The sequence below is a fragment of the Panthera pardus genome, unplaced genomic scaffold (assembly GCF_024362965.1).
Source record: "Panthera pardus isolate Hobbes unplaced genomic scaffold, ASM2436296v1 HiC_scaffold_17, whole genome shotgun sequence".
Classification (NCBI taxonomy): Eukaryota; Metazoa; Chordata; class Mammalia; order Carnivora; family Felidae; genus Panthera; species Panthera pardus.
The window spans coordinates 57,166,806-57,189,730 of NW_026526732.1; the positions used below are offsets into that span (position 1 = coordinate 57,166,806).

General features: G+C 35.4%; 1 protein-coding gene across 6 annotated transcripts in view; it reads left to right on the forward strand.

Annotated features, from left to right (window-relative positions):
* Positions 1-22,372, forward strand: part of HACE1 (HECT domain and ankyrin repeat containing E3 ubiquitin protein ligase 1) — a 120,777-nt gene extending 98,405 nt beyond the window's left edge. For 4 of the 6 annotated variants that reach the window (XM_019442974.2, XM_019442975.2, XM_019442977.2 and 1 more), the window contains 5 exons: positions 79-210; positions 8,274-8,372; positions 8,662-8,732; positions 20,978-21,091; positions 21,641-22,372. In XM_019442974.2, the coding sequence (XP_019298519.1) occupies positions 79-210; positions 8,274-8,372; positions 8,662-8,732; positions 20,978-21,091; positions 21,641-21,743 (519 nt within the window). In that variant the 3' untranslated portion in view covers positions 21,744-22,372. Of the gene's footprint in view, positions 1-78; positions 211-8,273; positions 8,373-8,661; positions 8,733-14,678; positions 14,803-20,977; positions 21,092-21,640 lie in introns of those variants that run through there. The other 2 variants (XM_019442976.2, XR_002078225.2) reach the window with 2 other exon arrangements.
* Positions 22,373-22,925: the final 553 nt, after the last annotated feature.

The following is a 22,925-nucleotide window of genomic DNA, read 5'->3' on the forward strand; positions in this document are numbered from 1 at the left end:
AAAATGAGAAATGAGTATATCAATAGTGTCTTAAATATGTGAAATTGAAGAAAAATCATCACTTTTTTTTTTTAATAGGCGGAGTACGTCCAGCTTGTTACTGAACTTCGGATGACAAGAGCCATTCAGCCTCAGATCAATGCTTTTTTACAGGGCTTTCATATGTTCATTCCACCTTCTCTTATACAACTTTTTGATGAATATGAATTGGTAAGGAAAAACATCAGTTCTTTTGTTGTTATAAACCATACAAAACTCCAGTTGCTGCAATTCAGAAATAATTTTGTGGTACTGTGAATGAAATAATATATAATAAGACATTATGTTTTAATGTTCATGTTTAGAGGTTTGTTACAAGATTTGTGATTGTGCTTCTCTTGAGCTTAATAACCAGATTAATAATTCCTCAGTGTGAAACGGGGCGAAGTGGTGATAAACAAAGATGGAATACATTTTCAAAATATTTTATGTGGGAGATGTTGAAGGCCAGTCTTCTCAAAAGCGGTGTTCATATTACAGTTGACCCTGGAACAATGCGTGTTTGAACTGTGTGGCTTGAAACTTAAAATGTGGATGTGTTACAGTATATCATTGTAAATGTTTTTCTCTTCCTTTTGGTGTTCTTAGTACTATTTTCTCTAGTTTCCCTTATTCTAAGAATATGATATATAATACATACAGTGTACAAAATGTGTCAATTGGTTATGTTATCAGTAAAGCCTCTGGTCAACTGTACATAATTAATAGTTAAGTTTTGGGGGAGTTCAAATGTCACATGTGGATTTTGGCTATGTGAGGCAGTCCTTAACCCCTGCATTGTTCAAGAATCAAATGTATTTCTCCATTTTTTATCTGACCATGTGAGATAAAAAATAATGATACTGACTTCCTGTACTTCCAAAAAAGGAGAATTAAGAGGGTTTTTCTTATTCTATTTGTTTAGTTTTCTCTAGTTTCTCGTTTGACCATATATATAATTTTATCATTCTCCTTTTAAATCTCTGTGGAGTCCTCCTCTCTGTTGTGGCCTCCAATATCTAGTAAATGTTTTGTTTTGCTTTTTTAATTTGCGTGCCTTTTACTGTGACCTAACAGGATTTCTAATTTTATATGATTTATGTTTGCATTTTCCCTCATATCCTTTTTCTCTTTTATCATTAGTAATGAATTATTTTGAAACTTTGAGTTGTCTAACTCCTTAATAAAACACAGTATTTTAAATAGAGTGTAACTATTTTTTTATTTTATTTTTTTATTTTTTTTAATGTTTATTTATTTTTGAGAGAGAGAGAGAGAGCATGAGCATGGGAGGGGCAGAGAGAACACAGAATCCAAGGCGGGCTCCAGGCTCTGAGCTGTCAGCACAGAGCCTGATGTGGGGCTCAAACTTACGAACTGTGAGATCATGACCTGAGCCAAGGTCAGGCACTCAACCGACTGAGCCACCCAGGTGCCCTTGTTTTTTATTTTAAAAATTATAATTTGGAATAGCACATTTTAGATCAGTGGAGAAGTGTTCTTTGTTGTTGTTGTTGTTGTTGTTTTAATGTTTATTTTTGAGAGAGAGAGAGACAGAGTGTGAGGTAGGGAGAGCCAGAGAGAGAGGGAGACACAGAATCCAAAGCAGGCTCCAGGCTCTGAGCTGTCAGAAAAGCTCACAAACTGTGAGACCATGACCTGAGCTGAAGTCGGACTTTAAACCGACTGAGCCACCCAGGTGTCCCTCTTTGGTTTTTATTCTTTTCCATAAAATTAGTTTTATCCTGTGCCTTTCACTTTACTGTATGAGTAAGTACACTGGTTTATACCTTTTAATTTTACATATATGCCAGTATTTTCAGTTTATCATTCATAGTATATTTTAGTATAGTAGTGAACAAAATTGTGAATTAAGTTTGAAGTTGTCCATTGTGACTTAGTTTGATTAAATGTCAGTTTTGAGTTTTTGCTTACAAGATTAATAGTTTTGTTTAGTATATAGACTTGTCTAGTTTTTGCATAGCAATAAGTTATTTTTAGCATTTAAAAGCTGAGGAGTACTTATGAGCTATTATTAAACATGACTAAAATCTGACTTTTTATGTACTGTACTTGTATTAAATTAGCTTTTATGAAGTTCAAAACAGATAATTACATTATTTTCTTGACCTGTATGTAAAAAAAAAAGCAACAATCTAAATAATTGACAAAAACTTTGCCTCCTAATTTTTTTTTTTTTTTTTTTTTTTTTTTTGAGAGAAAGAGCAAGTAAGTGAAAGAGTGTATGTGAGTGGGGCAGGGGCAGAGGCAGAGTAGGAATCCCAAGCAGGCTCCATGCCCAGTGCCTATCATGGAGCCCAATGCGTGGCTCAATCCCACGACTGAGAGTTCATGACCTGAGCTAAAGTCGAGAGTTGGACCCTTAACTGACTGAGCCACCCAGGCACCCCTTTGCCTCCTAATTTACTGATAGTGCTAAGTTTTATGAAACTTATTGATCTACAGTGTACATAGAGAGGAGCACATGCATCATAAATGTATACTTTGATGAATTTTTACAAACTGAATACACCCAGTACCCAGATCAAGAAACAGAGAAACCTCCTAGCACCCCAGATGTCTATTCCTGTCTTCTTCCTGTCATTATCTCTCTTCATGGGGAACCCATTCTTCTGACTTCTAATACCATAGATTAGGTTTCCTCTTTTTGAACTTCATATAAATGGAATAATCACCTAAAATATATCTGACTTATTCAGCTTAATTTTTTGTGAGAATTATACATATTGTTGCATGAAGTTGTAATTTGTTCATTTTTTTGCATTATAGTATTTCATTGTGTCTGTGTGTGTGCGCGCACACGTGTGTGTGTAGAGAGGTCTGTTTCTACTCTTGATGAACATTTGGTGGGCACTTTTCAGTTTTGGGTTATTTGAAATAGCACTACTAGGAACACTTTCATACACATCTTTAGGAGAATATATGTATGCCTTCTGGAGTGGAATTGCTGGGATACAGGTGTTCATTTTCTATTATAGTAGGTATTAGCAGATAGTTCAAGGGTGTGTGTGTCAGTTTACATTCCCACCAGTAGGTGTGAGAGTTCTGGATATTACACATCTGTGCTAGCATTTGATATTTTCTTTTTCATTTTTATCATTTTTGTGGATCAGTAGTGGTATTTCATTTCCCTGACTGATGAAGTTGAGTGTGTTTGTATGTTCATTGGCCATTTGCACTCTGTTTTTGAAGTTTAACTAATTTGTCCATTTTTCTATTATGTTTTCTGGGGTTTTTTTTGTTAGTGATTTATAGGATTCTTTTGGGAGTCTTTGTTATCTGTATTGTGAATGTCTTCTACTCTGGTGTCTTTTGTGAATAAAACCTTTTAGTTTTAACACAGTTTGGTTTATCACTTGGTTTTTCTTTGTTTAATGAATGGAGCCTTTTTGTGTCCTTCTTTTTGTGTGTTTAAGAACGTGTTTCTTATTCCAAGGTCATGAAGGTTTTTTCCTTTATTTTTCCTTTATTCCTTTATTTTTCCTTTATTCCTTTATCTTTCATATTTAGGTCTGTTACTGTTAAGTTTTCTATAGTGGTTTTATATTGGGAGTTAGGTCTGGATTCCTACTCTGTGTTAGATTCTGGCTTTATTCCACTGAGCTGATTCAAATAGAGGGATTATTTGGGAAGAGCAGTGTTGTCAGCATGATCCTAATTTATGTAGTGATGAAAATTATTATTAAAATTGTAGTATTTGCCAGGCACTTTATATGTATTAACTTTAAAATTTTTTCACAACAGACCCCTGAGGTATTACTATTTCTATTTTACAGATGAGGAAAACTAAGCCAAAGAAGGTACAGAACTTGCTCCTTCATAGAGTATGTGTTAGAGCCATGCTGGGAACCCATGTTCTGTGACCTACAGCCCAGTCTGTCTTCATCAGTATTGCCAGACGGCCTCTCAGAGGCATGAGTTCTAAATGGGACTTTTAGAACCTTTTGTATGACTATGTCTTCTATGGGAAAGGGCTATGCTACACTGGGTTAGGAAGCTCTTTTTTAAAAAGTTGGCACCAACATTTGAGCTAGATGTGCATCTGAGTTAAAAGATACAGGTTAGATTCTAAAGTTTTAGTGATAGGAAGGTAGCTGGTAGTGTCAGTGTCCTGAAATGAGGTTGTATTCATCCACTGTGGACAGAATGCAGTTCCAAGTCAAGAGATGATTATCAGGTTCAAAAATAGTGACAACTCTGGGGCGCCTGGGTGGCTCGGTTGAGTGTCTGACTTTGGCTCAGGTAATGGTCTTGTGGTTCACGAGCTTTTTCTGACAGCTCAGAGCCTGGAGCCTGCTATGGATTCTGTGTTTCCCTCTCTCTCTGCTCCTTCCCCACTCACGCTCTCTCTCTCTCAAAAATAAACAAACATTAAAAAACAAATAGTGACAACACTGCTATCATTTATACACTTATAATACAATAACAGTTGAGGGATCCCTACCAAATATCTGAGGGACTGTCCTATATTTCATACTGTGCTGCTTATCCATGATGGTACCAGAATATTAAAACATTGAACCATGTGAATACTAGATAAGCTAATGGGCTGTGAACATTTGCATGACTCAGTCTTTGACCATTGGTATGGGCTATATGTGTTATACCAATTTCCAGTGGATTAATTCATTTATTTTCCCATTTTTAAAAAATGTTTATTTTGCGAGAGAGTGAGCGAGCAGGGGAGGTACAGAGAATAAGGGAGAGAAGAGAATCCTAAGCAGGCACAGCCCCATGTGGGACTTGAACCCATGAATCGTGAGATCATGACCAGAGCTGAAACCAGGAGTTGGACGTTTAACTGACTGAGCCACCCAGGCACCCCTGTCATATTTTTAAAAAGCAATAAATTATTGATTGGGATTTGAAATCTTCTTGCTTCTTTTTATTATGGAATTACCATTTTATCTACTTGTTTTTAGTCAGTGTAATAACTTTTTTTTTGCCTAGGTGTTAAATGGGATAATAAAGATCTTTCATCTTCTTCACAAAAGTCATAATAATATATTCATGAAATGATTCAAATTTCTTGAGAGAATACAGTCCCAGTCATTTTTATTCATAATTATTAATAATGAAAGCATACTTGATATTATTAAATGCTTATCTTCAGTCTAGAAGGGAAGAGGATTAAACTCTCATGGCTTGTATGAAATGTGTAAAATTCATCCCCACTCCCTTTTGGCAAGATCTGTATCAGGATCTTGCCAGGGGACAGAATTTCCCCAGATGGTTCAAATAGAAACTTTAACAAAAGGGCTACTATAGAGGTGCAGCAGTATTAAGAATAACAGCAGTAGGGTGAGGCATCCACAGACTAGCAACATGGATCGCCTTATCATCCTTAGAATTGAATAGACAGGTGGAGGAATTAATAGTAGTCCCCGCTTATCAAGAGGGAATCCGTCCCACCATCCCCAGTAGATGCCTGAAACTGTGGATAGAACCAAATCTTGTATAAAGTATGTTTTTTTCCTAAATATATATATATATATGTAAGATAAAGTTTAATTTATAAATTAGACACAGTAAGGATTACCAGCAATAATGAATAATAATAATATAATAATATTTATAACAACAATAACAATATACTATAATAAAAATTATGTGAATGTGGTCTCTCTCTCAAAATATCTTGTGCTGTACTCATCCTTTTTCTTGTGATGACGTCAGATAAAATGCCCATGTGATGAGATGAAGTGAGGTAAATGATGTAGGCATTGTGACGTAGCGTTAGGCTACTACTGACTTTCTGACAGTATGTCAGGGGAGTCATTTGGTGCTGGACTGCGGTTGACCATGGGTAACTGAGACTATAGAAGGCAAAATTGTGGGTAAGAGTGGGGGGCTACTGTATGTGAGGATCCTGGTCCTCAATGAGGGCCACCTGGTAGTAGCTATTATTGAGGGTCCATGGCTACCGTAAAGATGGGCTGAAGCAAGGTGGGAGCAGAAAATATCCTCACCTCTACACTCCTGTTTCCTAAGGATGGAACCCAGTCTAAAGCTGATAGGCAAGAGAACCAGTCTGTAAGGATTGGTCTCCAGGGGCACAGAATAGTACAAAGAAAGGTGGAGAATGTATTTGGAATGTTAAAATGGAGACTAACCAGAATGTCCATCTAGTAAAAGTATTTTATAATACTATGGAAAGGAGGACTAAAACACATCCCAGATCAGCAGTTCTCAAACTTTTTGGTTTTAGGACACGCTTACAACAAAAGTTTTGTTTATGTGGGTTATATTAATTGATATTTATTATATTTGAAATTAAAACAAAAATATAAAATATTTTCTTAATATAGAAATAATGATCCATTACATATTAACATAAATAATATTTTGAAAATTGCATTTTCCAGGATAAAGTTAAAAATAGTGGGAAGATACTCCCAAACCAAGAGCATGCTGTATACACTGTATGATAGCTAACTTGACAAGAAATTATATTAAAAAAAAATAAATGAATTGATTATAAAAAGACATTTCTAGGTAGTCAGGGAGATTTATATGAACAAATATTAGATGGTTTCAAGAAGTCATGATTAATTGTATTTTACATAATATTGCCATGTGGCTTGGTAAGGAAGTTCTATAGTGGTTTTAGATGTATAATGAAATACTTAGGAATGAAATGTCATAACACCTAGGATTTCTTTAAAAATGCATAAGCAAACATGGGGGTGGAGATGCAAACAGTTATGTTACGTTTGGATGGTTGTTGAAGCTAGATGACGAATTCATAGGGATTTTGTTTTGATCTCTTTTTTCAGTGTGATTTTTTTTAATGTTTATTTATTTTTGAGACAGAGACAGAGCATGAGTGGGCGAGGGGCAGAGAGAGAGGGAGACACAGAATCCGAAGCAGCCCCCAGGCTCGGAGCTGTCAGCACAGAGCCTGATGCAGGGCTCGAACTCATTAATCGCTAGATCATGACCTGAGCTGAAGTCGGACATTCAACCGACTGAGCCACCCAGGCGCCCCTCAATGGTTATAATTTTTCTAATAAAAAAAATTGAAGGGGCATTTCACGAGAAAAAATAAAAAAAATTTTAAAAAGTAGTGGGAAGAGTGGCATTGTTTTGTGTTTTTGTAAGTTTATTTACTATCTGGTTAATAGAAGACACTGGGTTCTCATGTCTGCTTCTGCATATAATCAATTGTAATATGTTGTTTGCTTGAACTGTGTGGAGAAATTCTGGCCTCAGATATGTTGGAAAAGGGAGAACCTTGCAGACCCTGAAAAGATCTTAGAAACTCCCAAGAGTTGTCAGATAGCATCTCATATTAACCTTCACTAATTTTCTTCAGAGCACACTTCTTTACTAGTCAGATGTGTGCTCTAGGAGATGTGATTTTGAATCACATTCTGTCCATGTCTGTGACAACAAACCCTGCTGTTTAGCTTGTCAGTATTTAGTTAAATGTAGTATAGTCACTGCCTTATCTGACTATGTAAATACATCCACTGTGAGATACGGGCTGATGGAGCCATATGGACAAGTTCTTTCCATGTTCTCTTTTCTCTTAGAAAACATAATGGTAAATATTTTTGACATTCTTAATTTCATTTTTATTTACTTAATATTTTGTTTGATGATCTTTATGTAAAAAAAAGACTGTCATTAGGAAAATTGCTTTTTCCCTTACACTGGGGAATGCTTACGTTAAAGGATTTGAATCATTCCAAAATAGAGTTCTTCACAGGCCTAAATCTGTTGTTTTTTTCCACATAATGACTATTTTTGTTATACCTCCTTTTTTTATATTACTCCTTTTTCATAGTGATTAGAGTTTCTTGATGATCTTTTCCTTTGCTTAACCCAGAATTTATTCAGGGCTTTGTTGTCACTTACATGTTGAGAGTATGGTCTCTTCAGAATTTAACAAATACATAAAATAAACATAAGCATATTTACCAAAGATAATAACATTCATAAAATTGTTGCAAATGTAAACTTGCTGCATATGTGTTCATATATTTATCTCTTCTTATGTTTTAGTGAGATATCAGTGTGGAGACATTTCCACATCTCAGCAGTATTTGAGATTATCAGGATGAAGAATTCTCTCCCATGTAGTACTTGTTATTGATGACGTGCAGAAACTGTCACAAAAATAAATCAGTTTTACATGGGATTAGTTTCTAATCAAGGCAAATTTACTATTTAAATGTAATAGCTTTTTTTCTTAATGAAGATTAATGAAATACTTTTCTTCTTCCCCAAAGGAACTACTGCTCTCTGGCATGCCAGAAATTGATGTGAGCGATTGGGTAAGAAATACAGAATACACAAGTGGCTATGAAAGAGAAGATCCAGTTATTCAGGTAAAATCTCTCTAGAGCTTAGAATGAAGTTAAGTTTTGCCATTTAATTTTATAAGCTTTACAGCACTATTTGGATGAAAACCTACATTAATTAACAAAGTAAAAATTTTCCCTAAACTCCTCTCATGGGGATATTGCATGTGAAAGCTTTGTATGAAAGCATTTTTGATAAATGAGTTTCATAGAATAAAATATGCTTTATGAATATTGCATGTTTCTCGGGTATTAGGAAGTCTACAATTGCTCAGAAATGTGAGTTCGGTTTTTTTTTTGTCATTGTTGTTGTTAGTGGTTTTGGGAAGTTGTGGAAGACATTACTCCAGAGGAGAGAGTTCTTCTCTTGCAGTTTGTTACTGGCAGGTAAGAAGTGTTTATATGCTAATGTGGAAAGAACTTAATGTGTTCCAATTTTAATTACTTAAACAACAAAAATGCATTATTACTTTGAATTGTCAGTTTCCACCTCCCTTTCCTGTTTTTAGTATTAGACAAAGATTTGTTTAGCTACTAAAGATAGAACATAAACTAGTCCTCAATAAATGTTTATTTACTGTATAAAAAATAAGCTGTTCCAATCAGGACTGTCAGCATATATTGTATTTTATAATTTGGTAATCTTTTCATTCCATAGGTAAGTCAATGATAGTGCCACATTTTTAATATTTGTGTGTTGCTGGACAACAGACAGACACATACACCTGACATATGTAATACCCACACTCAGCAATTTTTCTATAGTTCTTACCAAATTTTAAAGTCTCAAGACACATGGCCTAAAAAATAATTTGTGATACCACACTTCTTTGAAAAGTCTACTACTTTTGGACTGATTAAATATCATAGATACTAGAAAACTAGATGATTTTAACCTCCGTTAATTTATATTTCTGAAAGGTGTTTTAAAAAAATCTGATTTTCCTTCTTGGTATCTTAGAATTTCATCTGTGCCCTCCTGTTATTGGAAACATTGTTCATTTGTTCCATTATAAATGTACATGGTTCTTCTAAGAAAGTTGGAACACACATAAAATGAGAACAAATAAGGAAAACCACTCCCTGCCAGTAATAACTACTATAAACAATTTGATGTATTTACTTCTATTTTTTCTGCCATTTTAAAAACATAATTGTGATTATGTCTCTATGAAATATACACGTAATTTAAAGTCCACTAGTTTTTTTTTTTTTTTTAAGTAGTCTGTAACCATTATAGAAAATTTGGAAAATGAAGAATATAGATAGAAGAAAATGAGAATCCATTAAGTAATTCCACTATTCAGAGATAATACTATTAACATTTTGCTTTATTTTCTAAGTCTTTGGAAATGTTTATTTTTATTTTTTTAAATGTTTGTTTATTTTTGAGAGAGTGAGAGACAGAGCTTGAGCAGGGGAGGGGCAGAGAGAGAGGGAGACACAGAATCTGAAGCAGGCTCCAGGTTCTGAGCTGTCAGCACAGAGCCCTACACTGGGCTCGTGTAATGAGCCATGGTAAAATCATGACCTGAGCCGAAGTCAGATGCTTAACTAACTGAGCCACCCGGGCACCCCTATTTTCTAAGTCTTTTAACTATATAATTAGAAAAATAGTTGGAATCACATTATATGTCTATTTTTAAATGATAAATAAAACATGAATATTCAAAGGCACCTGGCTGGCTCAGCATATGACTCTTGTTCTCGGGGTTGTAAGTTTGAGCCCTGTGTTGGGTGTCGAGATTACTTAAAAATAAAATCTTTAAAAAACACCATGAATATTCACAGATTATAGACTTAAGATATGAAAGAAAACAGAAAAAAGTTGGTTTTTTTTTTTTTTTTACTTCTTAATGCCAAGAAATACCCAAAGATTTAATAAAAAGTAATTTAATAAAAAGAATTTAAATTATATATTCTACTTAGGAGGGTTAGGCAATTTCAATTTAAAAAAGTCACCTCTAATATCAGTATCTGGGATTCTAGAAATTTTCCCACATACATAAATTTTTACTTTTTAAAAACATTGAAACATTGTTCTTCTTTTGTAACTTTTGAAATTAAGAATATATTATTAAAAATTGTTCTGGGTGCCTGGGTGGCTCAGTTGGTTAAGCGTCTGACTTCAGCTCATTTCATGATCTCCTGGTTTGTGAGTTTGAGCTATTGGGCTGTCTGCTGTCAGCTTTAGAACTTCTGTCTCCGTCTCTCTGCACCTCCCCTGCTTGCATGCATGTTCTCTCTCTCTCTCTCTCTCTCTCTCTCTCTCAAAAATAAATAAACATTAAAAAAATTTTTTTAATGGTTCCATATATGGATCTAATTTTTTTCATGGCTACCTTGTCTCCAATTTATGGGCCTCCCTTAAAATTGGTATTGTCCTCCCTTAATTGGTAATTTTCCTGCTTGTGAATAATGCTGAACAAATAAGGAATTCTTGCACTTACACATTTGTGGGCCAGTTTGATTATTTATATAGAATAAATTCTTAGAAGGAAAATTTTTGGATATGAAAGTATGTAAATTTTTATAACCTGATACATATTGTTCATTTACCCTTCAAAAAGTTATCAGTATTCATTCACATCAACAGGTAATGAGAGGGTCTGTTCCATTTACTGCATCAATACAGGGTGTAATAATTTCCGTTTTCATATAATTTATTATTTATATAATTTTTTTAAATGTTTATTTTGAGAGAGTGTGTGTATGTGCCTGCAAGCAGGGGAGGAGCAGAGAGGGAAAGAGAATCCCAAGCAAGCTCCACGCTGTCGGCGCAGAGGACACGGGGCTTGAACTCACAAACCATGAGACCATGATCTGGGCTGAAATCAAGAGTCAGACCCTTAACCAACAATTGAGTCACCCAGGCACCCCCTTATTTATGTAATTTTTGTGTGAATTGCCTGTCTTAAATGTATGCATTATTCTATTGTCGTTTTCGAAAATTAAGTTTTAGGGGCGCCTGGATGACTCAGTTGGTTAAGTGTCCAACTCTTGGTTTCAGCTCAGGTCATGATCTTGCCGTTCATGAGTTCAAGCCCACATCAGGGTCTTTGATCGCAGTGCAGAACCTGCTTGAGATTCTCTCTCTCTCTCTCTCCCTCCCTCCCTCTCTCCCTCTCTCGCTCTCTCTCTCCCTCTCTCCCTCTCCCTCTCTCCCTCTCTCCCTCTCTCCCTCTCCCTCTCTCCCTCTCTCCCTCTCTCCCTCTCTCCCTCTCTCCCTCTCTCCCTCTCTCCCTCTCTCTCTCTCTCTCTCTCTCTCTCTCTCTCCTCCCTCTCTCCCTTTCACCCTCACCCTAGCCCTTGCCTTCTCTCTCTCTCTGCTTCCCCCTTTCCCCCCCACCCCTCTGCTGCTTGCTCTTTCTCTGTCAAAATAAATAAATAATCTTAAAAAAAAAGAAAAATTCATTTTTAAATGTTCTTTATATGAGACATCAACGCTGCAAATACTTTTTCCAGTTTATTGTTTGCCATTTAATTTCATAAAGGTAAATATACAGATTTCCATGTAGTTTAAAAAAGTTATAAATTTACTTCATAACATTTATAAAATCAAATTAATTTTGTAAGTTGATTATCAATACCTTTCCTTTTGGTTTTTATAAATCCTTCTCCACTCCCAAGATTTGATATATATGTTTATCAGCATTTTTTTTCTGTAATTTTTTATTTTACATTCTAATTTTTAAATCATCTGGACTTTGTTTTATGTTGTGAGGTAGAGCTCTTATTATTTTCAAAATGATTTATATTGAAACACTATTTAATTATTATTACATCCCCTCTCCCCAAAACACACACCATGATTTGGTTGGTATGATTTAAAGTGCAGATAACAATTTACTCAAGTTTTCTGGTACTAAAAATGTCTGTTAAGTTGTGCTCTTGTAGAATAAAAACCGCTTGGTGTCAGAGTGCATAATCCCAGTTCAATAGCGTAATCATTGTTAGCAGTACTGAAAAGGATTGCACTGTTTATTATTTAACTGGTCATGAAGTGTAACGTGTAAATCCATTTGAACTGAGGATGTGAGTAAAAAATGTGAATCCATTTGAACTGAAGGGTGCGAGTAAAAAATAGAAGCCACAGAAGCTGAGGGGAACAATAGAGAGCTCAGCTTCACCATCATGCTAAAGAAGCCACCTTTCAACACTGTCTACATAGAGTCCTTGTTTTGAATTCAGGCTGAGTTAAGTTCTAAGTTTTTTTAAACCTGAATTTTCTTTTATATTGGACTCAAGTATAGGTATAGCATTTGCCATTCTAAACTTAGTGTGTGTGTGTGTACATATATGTATATATTTTTTTCTTCAGCAGTGTTTCGAAAATTCTGCTTATCTATTTGTTTATATTTAGATATATTTCTTTCTCTACATCCATAGTATAGTTTAGTGCAACCTCAGTGAAATGTCAGATGCGTTCCAATTACTAGAAGCAAAAATCAGTACAAAATAATTTTTAATATTTTTATGGTGGGGCACCTGGGTGGCTCAGTTGGTTGAACGTCCCACTTCGGCTCAGGTCACGATCTCACAGTTTGTGAGTTCGAGGCTCGCATTAGGCTCTGTGCTGACAGCTCGGAACCTGGAGCCTGCTTCAGATTCTGTGTCTCTCTCTCTACTGCCCCTTCCCTGCTCATGCTCTGTCTCTCTCTCTGTCTCTCTCTCTCTTCCTCAAAAATAAAAAAATAAACATTAAAAGTTTTTTTAAAAATATTTTTATGGTATAACATTATTTTGTTGGCCTATAAGACTGTCTTAATTAAATGTCTTACTCTTGTGTTTCTTACTGTTTAAGAATAATGAAAATCAGAGTTAATAATTTGTGTATAAAATAGAAGTATTATGTCATTTTCATTGACTGTAATTTTATATTGTATAATCCAAGTGTCATAATACTCAAAGACCATTTCATTTATTTTTCTCATACATGCTTAAGCTGCCCAGTCATATTTGTTTGTAGTTTAGAAGAAGAGGAGTAAAGTTTCAGAGGTTGTTTGTGAATATCAGTTTACAGTGTAATTTTAGTTTGGATCTTAAAATTGGGGAATCTTCTGATTTTCAAGCTTATCTTTGAAAATTTAGTGATACGAAAAACATTAGCTCGATTATTCTGATATTGAAATACTTTGTATTAATTTGTGTAAGAATCTGTGTCAAGTCTCATTTTCTCATCCTATCCTGGTAAAGTGGTATACTTACTTTTTTAAAAATTTTTTTCAAAATTTTATGTAAATTCAAGTTACTTAATATATAGTGTAATATTGGTTTCAGGAGTAGAATTTAGTGATTCCTCACTTACATATAACACCCAGTATTCAGCAGAACAAGTGCCCTCCTTAATGCCCATCACCTGCCACCTCCCCTCCATCAACCCTCAATTTGTTCTCTATAGTTAAGAATCTCTTATGGTTAGCTTCTCTCTCGTTTTTTTGACCCCTTACCCTATGTTTATCTGTTTCATTTCATAAATTGCACAGAAGAGTGAAATCATATGGTACTTACCTTTTTCTATTCTAGCTCCATTTATGTCATTGCAAATGGCAAGATTTCATTCTTTTTTGATGGCTAAGTATTATTTATTGTATATATACCACATCTTCTTTATCCATTCATCAGCTGATGGACATTTGGGCTCTCTCTATAATTTGGCTATTGTTGATGCTGCAGCTATGAACATTGGGGTGCATGTGTCCCTTCAAATCAGTATTTTTGTATCCTTTGGGTAAATACTTAGTAGTGCAGTTGCTGGGTCATAGGGTAGTTTTATTTTTAACTTTTTTTTTTTTTTAATTAATGCAACTATTTTCTTTTTTTTTTTAAGTTAATTTATTTTGAGAGAGAGAGAGTGAATGCATGTGTAAGCAGGGAGGAGCAATGAGAGAGGGGGAGAGACAGAGAGAGAGAGAGAGAGAGAGAGAATCTCAAGCAAGCTCAATACTGTCAGCACAGAGCCCGATGCAGGGCTACAACTCACAAACTATGAGATCATGACCTGAGCCAAAATCCAGAGCTGGATGCTTAACCTACTGAGTCATCCAGGTGCCCCCTCTTTTTAGCTTTTTGAGGAAACTCCATAGTGTTTTCCAGAGTGGCTGCATTTGCAGTTTGCATTCCCACCAATCCCATTTCTTCGCACCCTCACCAACATCTGTTGTTTTCTGTGTTAATTTTAGCCATTCTGACAGGTGTTGTGAGGTGGTATCTTAATCATGGGTTTTTTTCTTTTCTTTTCTTTTCTTTTCTTTTCTTTTCTTTTCTTTTCTTTCTTTCTTTCTTTCTTTTCTTTCTTTTCTTTCTTTTCTTTCTTTCTTTTTTTGTAAGTAGGCGCCACACTGGGCATGGGCTTGAATTCAGGACTCCGAGATCAAGACCTGAGCTGAGATCAAGAGTCAGATGCTTAAGGGGGCTCCTGGGTGGTTCAGTCGGTGGTTGAGCGACTTCAACTCAGGTCATTATCTTACGGTTCATGATTTTGAGCCCCTCAATAGGCTCTCTGCTGTCAGTGCAGAGCCAGCTTTGGGTCCTCTGTCTCCTTCTCTCTCAGGCTCTCTCTGTCTCAGAAATAAACATTAAAAAAAGAGACACTTAACTGAGTCACCCAGCTACCCCTCATCGTGGTTTTGATGTGTATTTCCCTGATGATGAATGATATTGAGCATCTTTTCATGTGTCTTAACATGTTTCATGTTAGCCATCTGTATGCTCTCTTTGAAAAAATATCTATTTATGTCTTCTGCCCATTTCTTAACTGGATTAAGTGTTTTTTGGGTATTGGGTTTGATAAGTTCTTTATTGATTTTGGATACTAACCTTTATCAGATGCCATTTACAAATATCTTCTCCCATTCTGTAAGCTGCCTTTTAGTTTTGTTGATTGTTTCTTTCACTGTGCAGAAGCTTTTTATCTTGAAGTCCCAGTAGTTCATGTTTGCTTTTGTTTCCCTTGCCTCCAGCAATGCATCTAGTAAGAAGTTACTCAGCTGATGTCAAAGAGGTTGCTACCTCTGTTCTCCTCTAGGAGTTGATGGTTTCCTGTCTCACATGTAGGTCTTTCATCCATTTTGAATTTATTTCTGTATATGGTGTAAAAAAGTGGTCCAGTTTCATTCTTCTGCTTGTTGCTGTCCAGTTTTCCCAACACTACTTATTGAAAAGACTGTCTTTTTTTCCATTGGATATTGTTTCCTGCTTTGTCGAAGGTTGGTTGAGCATAAAGTTGTGGGTCAATTTCTGGGTTTTCTATTCTATTCCATTGATCTATGTATCTGTTTTTGTGCCAGCCTGGAATTGTGATGTCTCCAGCTTTGCTTTACTTTTTCAAGATTGCTTTGGCTATTCGGGGGCTTTTGTGGTTCCGTACAAATTTTTGTTTGTTCTAGCTCTCTGAAAAATGCTGGTGGTATTTCGATAGGGATTGCATTGCATTAAATTGGGAAGATTGCTTTGGGTAGAGTAGACATTTTAACAGTATTTGTTCTTCCAGTCCAAGAGCATGGAATGTTTTTCTATTCCCTGTGTCATCTTCAATTACTTTCATAAGTGTTCTATAGTTTTCAGAGTACAGATCTTTTACCTCTTTAGGTATGTTTATTCCTAGGTATCTTATGGTTTTTGGGGGGCAGTTGTAAATGGGGTCGATTCCTTGATTTCTCTTTATGCTTCTTCATTATTGCTGTATAGAAATGCAGCAGATATCTGTATGTTGATTTTGTATCTTGCAAATTTCCTGAACTTGTGTGTCAGTTCTAGCAATTTTTTGGTGGATTCTTTTGGGTTTTCTACATAGAGCATTATGCTGTGAATAGTGAAAGTTTGACTTCTTCCTTGCCTATTTGGAACTTACTTTTATAAATTCTGCCTCTACAGGAAATTGAGAACAGCTTGGCTTCTTATCCCTTTTCATTTTTGGTTGCATTTGTTGATTTTTCAAGCAAAGGTTAATATGCATAGATTAGTGTTGAATTTTATTTCAGTCCAAGTTTCTTTAGCTATTCTTTTGCCCTAAGTAGAAATTGCTCATGCATTAGTATTTTCTAACAAGATACAGGCCAGGAATATAAAATATTCAGGAATGTTTTAGTATTCACTTGGATTTCTAAGGTAAGCTAAGGCATTTCATCAGTAAGGCATTTCATCGCAACCAAATGACTTCCCAGGTATAAAAGGAAGCTATTCTTAGATATTTATTTATATTAGATTGTTATTTTTCCCCTGTCAATGTATACATATCATTTAGAACTTCAAATAAAATCCTGGTACAAATTCATAGTTTTTTATAGTGTATATGACAGAAAATACATAATATAACTTAACATTGTAACCATTTAAGTATACAGTTCTGTGACAGTAAGTGCATTCATATTGTGCAATCATCACCACCATCCAACTCCCAAACTTTATCCTTTTCAGCTGAAACTCTACCAGTTACACACTAATTCTTCATACTCCTTCCCTGCCACCCTAGGCAACCACCATTCTGTTTTCTATCTCTATGAATTTGATTACTGTAGGTACTTCATATAAATGGAACCATACATCATTTGTCCTTTTGTGACTGGCTTATTTCACTCAGCATTGTGTCCTCAGGGTTCATCTACATTGGATCATATGTCAGAACTTCTGTCCTTTTTAGGGCTGAATAATATTCCAGTGTATGTGTATACCACATTTGCTCACATTTTGATCATCCATGGATGATCACTTGAGTTGCTTCCACCTTTTGGCTTTCATGAATAATGCTGCTGTCAACATGGATGTGCAAATAATCTTTTTCAGTCTCTGTTTTCAATACTTTGGGCTACAAATTGTAATTCTATCTTTATTTTTTGAGAAACAGCCATGCTGTTTTCCACAGCTGATGTAAATTTTACATTCCCACCAGCAGTGCATAAGGATTCCATTTTCTGCATATCCTTTCCAATGCTTGTTCTTTTTGTGTTTTTTTTTTTTCATTTTTGTGTTTTTTTCTTTAAAATGGTCATCCTAATATGTATGAAATGATATCTGATTATGGTTTTGGTTTGCATTTCCCTAATACTAGTAATGTTGATTGAGCATCTTTTCATATTCTTATAAGCCATTTGTATATCTTCTTTGGAGAAATGTCTATTTGAGTCCTTTCCCTATTTTTAAATTGGATTTTTATTGTTTTTCGTTGAGTTGTTTAGAAGTTCTGTTTATTTTTCTGGATATCAATTCCTTATGAGTTTTATGATTTGAAAATATATTCTTCCACTCTATGGGTACCTTCTCACTGTGTTGATGGTGTCCTTTGGTGGATAAGTTTTTAATTTTGATGAAATCCAACTTACTTATTTTTCTTTTCTTGTTTGTGCTTTTGATGTCAAATCCAAGAAATCATTGCCAAATCCAGTGTTGTGAAGCTCTTCCTCTTTATTTTCTTCCAAAAATTTTGTGGTTTTGGTTCATGTTTTCATCTTTCATTCATTTTGAATTCATTTTTGTGTATAGTATTAGGTGAGAATTCAACTTCATTTTTTGGTAGTGGATATCCAGTTTTCCCAACATAATTTGTTGAAAAGACTGTCCTTTCCCAGTTGACTAGTTGAAAAGCATTTGGCCATATATGCAAGGGTTCATTTTGGGGTTCTCTATTCTATTTCTGTATGTTTGTCTTTATGCCAGTACCACATTGTTCTGATAACCATCGCTCTATAGTTTAAGTTTTGAGATCAGGAACTGTGAAACCTCTGACTTTGTTCTTCTTTTTCAAGATTATTTTGGCTATTTGAGATTCAACAAGTTGGGGGTTTTTTTGGTCTTTTTTTTTGTTTTTAATAAACTGAATTATGCTTTGTACTCAGGATCCAATGTTAGAAAACATTTTTTAAACATTTTTTTTAAGTTTATTTATTTATTTTGAGAGAGACCTAGAGAGAGTGCAAGTGGGGGAGAGGCACAGAGACAGGGACAGAAGATCCAAAGTGAGCTCTGTGCTGACAGCAGAGAACTTGATGTGGGGCTCGAATTTATGAACCATGAGATCATGACCCAAGCCAAAGTTAGATGCTTAACCAACTGAGCCACCCAGACACCCCTCAAAAACATTTTTAATACTAGTCAGACTTCTGCCTATGCATTTAATTACCTGTACCTTAAATATTTCTTTGTCATCATTCTTATTTATCTAAAAGCACTACAGCATCTCATTTTTAAAATGACAAAGTGTTGGGTTGCCTGGGTCCAACTTCACCTCAGCTCATGATCTCACGGTTTGTTGGTTTGAGCCCTTTCAGGCTCTGTGCTGACAGCTCAGAGCCTGGAGCCTGGAGCCTGCTTCAGATTGTCTCCCTCTCTCTGCCATTCCCCCACTCACATTCTGTCTTTCTGTCTCTGCCTCGGTGTCTCTCTCTCTCTCTCTCTCTCTCTCTCAAAACTAAAGAAACATTAAAAAAGTTTTTTTAAACAAAAAACTAACAAAGTGTTTTACAGGATCAGATTGTCTAATCATGATACATCAAAGGCTAATTTGAAATACTAATTGTCTTTCAAATGTAAACAATAGAATTTAGGAAGTTGTAATTACATTCTCTATGGCCATGTATTCAAGATTAAATTTTCTAGTACTGTTTATGCATTTCGTTAGGGTTTTCCAATTTGAATCTGATGTTGTTAGGTTAGGTGATATTAAAAAATAAATACGTCTGATATTCTGAATCTTTGGAACAGAAATGTAAAGAATATTCTAGTTTTCCTACTGTGAAACCCAAAACCCTTTTGATGAAGTTTTGGGGTGATGGTGGGGTGGTCCAGAGCAGACGGCCAAGAAAGAATCTTGAAGATGTTTTTGGTGCAAAAAGCTGATGTTATTAAAGCCCTGGGACAATACCTGTGGGCAGGAAGAGTTGTACTGGGGTCCTGACGGTAACTCAATATATATCCTCAGGTTGGGAGAGGGGCTCAGGGATAGAGTAAGCCTCTAAGGTATTTTGGAAGCAAGGTTTCTAGGACCTCAAGGGACTAGCTGTTGCTAGGGAAACACCATTTATTGCCATTTAATAAAACCTCAGTCATGAGACCCTTCAGATGTATATGGGGTGGGGGGCTATAAGCTTGGAGTACGATTGCCAGCATCTCTCTTGGGGCAATTAAGATAAAGGAGGTAGACTTACAGGGTCCTCCAGGTTGGGACAATGTTTAGCTAAGACTCTCTTTTGCCCCTAGCAAAGTGTCATCCTTTCAGGCAGCTGAGCTCCTAGAGGGAGGTCACCCTGCTGGTTTCAAGGACTTGTCAATGGGCATAGGCAGTAAGAGAATTTAATTTCTCATTTGCCTTAGTTTCTCACATTACCATGGCAAGCACTTAAACCTTTGTTCTTGGGTGGCCAGGAGTGTTCGAGGAATATCACTCGTATTCCACCTGGCTGGGGGGTGTTCCAGCTGTATTTTGCCCTCAGCTTACCCCATGCTCCCTCATCACTTTGACCTATTAGGAAGGAAAAATTTACGTTTACCACTCAAAGTTATTCTGCTTGGCCTAAGAATTAAATTGATATACACAGATCAATGGTGGGAGGGAAACAAATTTAATTCACATGTTTTGGAGGTCATAGAAATAGGAGTCTCAGAGAAGTGACCACAGTAAGCAGGTTTTACACCTTTTAGGCCAAAGAGACAATAAATGTTTGAGGAATTGAAAAGACAAAGAAGAGACTCTTAAATACAGAGAATAAACTGAGGGTTGATGGGGGGGTTGGGGGGGAATGGGTGATGGGCATTGAAGAGGACACTTGTTGGGATGAGCACTGGGTATTATATGTAAGTGATGAATCACAGGAATCTACCCCCAAAACCAAGAGCACACTGTATATACACATATGTATGTTAGCCAACTTGACAATAAGTTATATATATTAAAAAAAAAGACAAAGGAGTTTGTGCTTGGGGTAGTAAATTGATGAAGAAGTAATGAGGTTTATTTCTACACCTTCACAGCCCTGAATTCCCTATCTCTGGTCATAGGATGTTTCTTTACCTCCTGGTACAGGGAGAGTACCTCTTACAAGTGAGAATTATTTCCTGTTTTCAGGGAGACAGGGGAAGGTTAGAGTGTCCTTTTTGGACTGGTTGTTTTTAAGTAACTTTAATTCAAAATAATCAGTGTGCCAAAGTGGCATATTTTGGGGTGGCCTGCTTTTAACTCCACCAGACCCTAGATATTTTTCACAAATAGGGAAATCATTTGGATTATTTCTAAGAGCCTATTGCTTGAATTAATCAAGCAAACATTCATGTATTCAACAAATATCTAATTAGATGCCAGTCATTTTGCTAACCCCAGGGTCATATAAACATGACACATTTGGGTCCTCAAATTAGTCCCAGTTTAGTAGGGTGACACTATGTACAGTAGCAGAGGTATGTGCTATGGCCAATTGAAAGCATAGTATGGCTTATAGAAATTTCCGGGACTGTCTCCATGGAAGCTTGCTAACTGGCCATGAAGCACCTTTTAATAATGAGTTGGAGTTTTGCAGAACCAGAAATGTTACCTGGTCAGTATCCTAGAGTTGAATATATTCTTACCCTAACTGATCAGTTGAAATATATGTATCACAAAGGTTTTCCTTGCATGATTAGTTTATTAAGATATGAACTCTTAGTTCCAGGGTCCCACATGGTGGATTTGCTAATATCATGGGTGGAAGTGGACTGCAAAACTTTACAATTGCTGCTGTGCCATATACTCCAAATCTCCTACCAACTTCAAGCACATGGTATGTTAAATTGGTTTTTTTAAATGCTGTGAATTGTTTTTGATTAATTTTGAATAATTAACGGTCTAACTATTGTACTGCTGCATTGAGAAGAAAACCTCAACAATAATCTCTTTCATCATTTTGGAATCGCTGATAAATAAGTACCAACATAATTCCTTGCCTCTCCCTTTTGTGCTAGGGAAAATATTTGGGGAAACTACCTATAATTTAATTAAATGTAGTTCACATATCACTGAAGTTATACTGTCATAAGTATCACTGAGTTACACCATCACTTCAAACTAAATTCCCTTATTGCTTATTTATTTTAGGCTGAAAGGAACTTATTTTCTTTCACTACATTTGCATGCTAAAGGAAACTGCAATGCAGCAGTTTTTTTTTGTTTTTTTTTTGTCTTTTTAAATACTTCTTCAGGGTTTTCCAATTTGAATGCAAATTTAGAGGGTGGTTTTATGTTAATTTTGAGTAGTGTTTTCACTGCTAGACAAAACAATCAGAAATTTCATAGATTTCCTATTTAATGGTGGTATATTTTTCTTTTAAAGCATCAACATGCTCAAGTTACCTGAATACCCAAGTAAAGAAATACTCAAGGACAGACTTCTTGTGGCACTACACTGTGGCAGCTATGGTTACACAATGGCTTAAGTCTGGAAAATTTGTCTGATTACTGATGCACAATTCCAAGTGGCAGAAATAATTTAGGAAACTGTCAACAGAAAAGGAGCCTAAATGCAGCCCACAGGCAGGGGTGATGTTTAAAATTCATAAAGGATGACGCTTTCTACCCTCCTCTCCCTGCTTCCTTTTTTTGTTTTCTCTTTGTGATACAATTAGAAAATATAAAATCACAGTAGTCTTCAATTTAAAAAATGCTAATTGAAAGTAGTAGAAACTGTCCTTTTTCATATTTCTTTACTCGTATCCAAGATCGTGTCAAGGCAAAACCGTATTCTACATTCCACCTACACTATGTAACTGTCTTGTTAAAAGGGTGTTTTCTCTTTATTTTCCTATATATTAAATTATATTAGGACATCCAGCCTGGTATGTTCTATTGCATGTAAAGTGCCGTTTATATTTTGGAAAACTATTGTATAGAATGGATTAATTTAGATTGTGTATAAAGCCACAAATATGTATTTTCCCATATTGAATCTATATTGCAATGATGTTTTTTAGCTTTTTAATATTTTAATATATAAAGTTTAGACTGATGTGACTAACAGCTGATGAAATGACATTTAATTTATATATTAAAGCTTATATTGTATGAATTATTTACATCTTTCAGTGGTCACTTTTCCATATATGTATTATGGTCTCAACGTTTTTCTTATGCCCTATTTTAATTTATATTTTAGGTAAAATTAAATATATTTTACCACATCATTACTTTTGTTTTATCTCTGAGTTCTGATGATACATTGGAAGAAGTAATCCAGTGTGCAGATGACAATTTAAATTTGTAATTTTGAACTTCTTATTTGTTTTTCATGGTTAAAATGTTGAGTTCAAGTGACATATGCCTAATACAGAGCTTTGGGCTTTTAAAGGTGATCTTATGAGTTTTCTTTTGAAAAGGTACACTTGAGTAGTTACAGCATAGAACACTCACATATTTAGAAGTGCTAAGAGAGGAATATGTAGAACTTTGCCTTTGTAGAATCTTTAGAACTTTGCCTTTGGAAACTAAAAGTACACTGTCTACTGGCATCGATGTTGGTAAAATGACTCATGCAGATTTTCTCATATGAACAGCTTCGCTCATGTTTTCAGTATACATTGAAAACTTTGCTACATTATAAAGCTTCTTTAATATATGTCTTA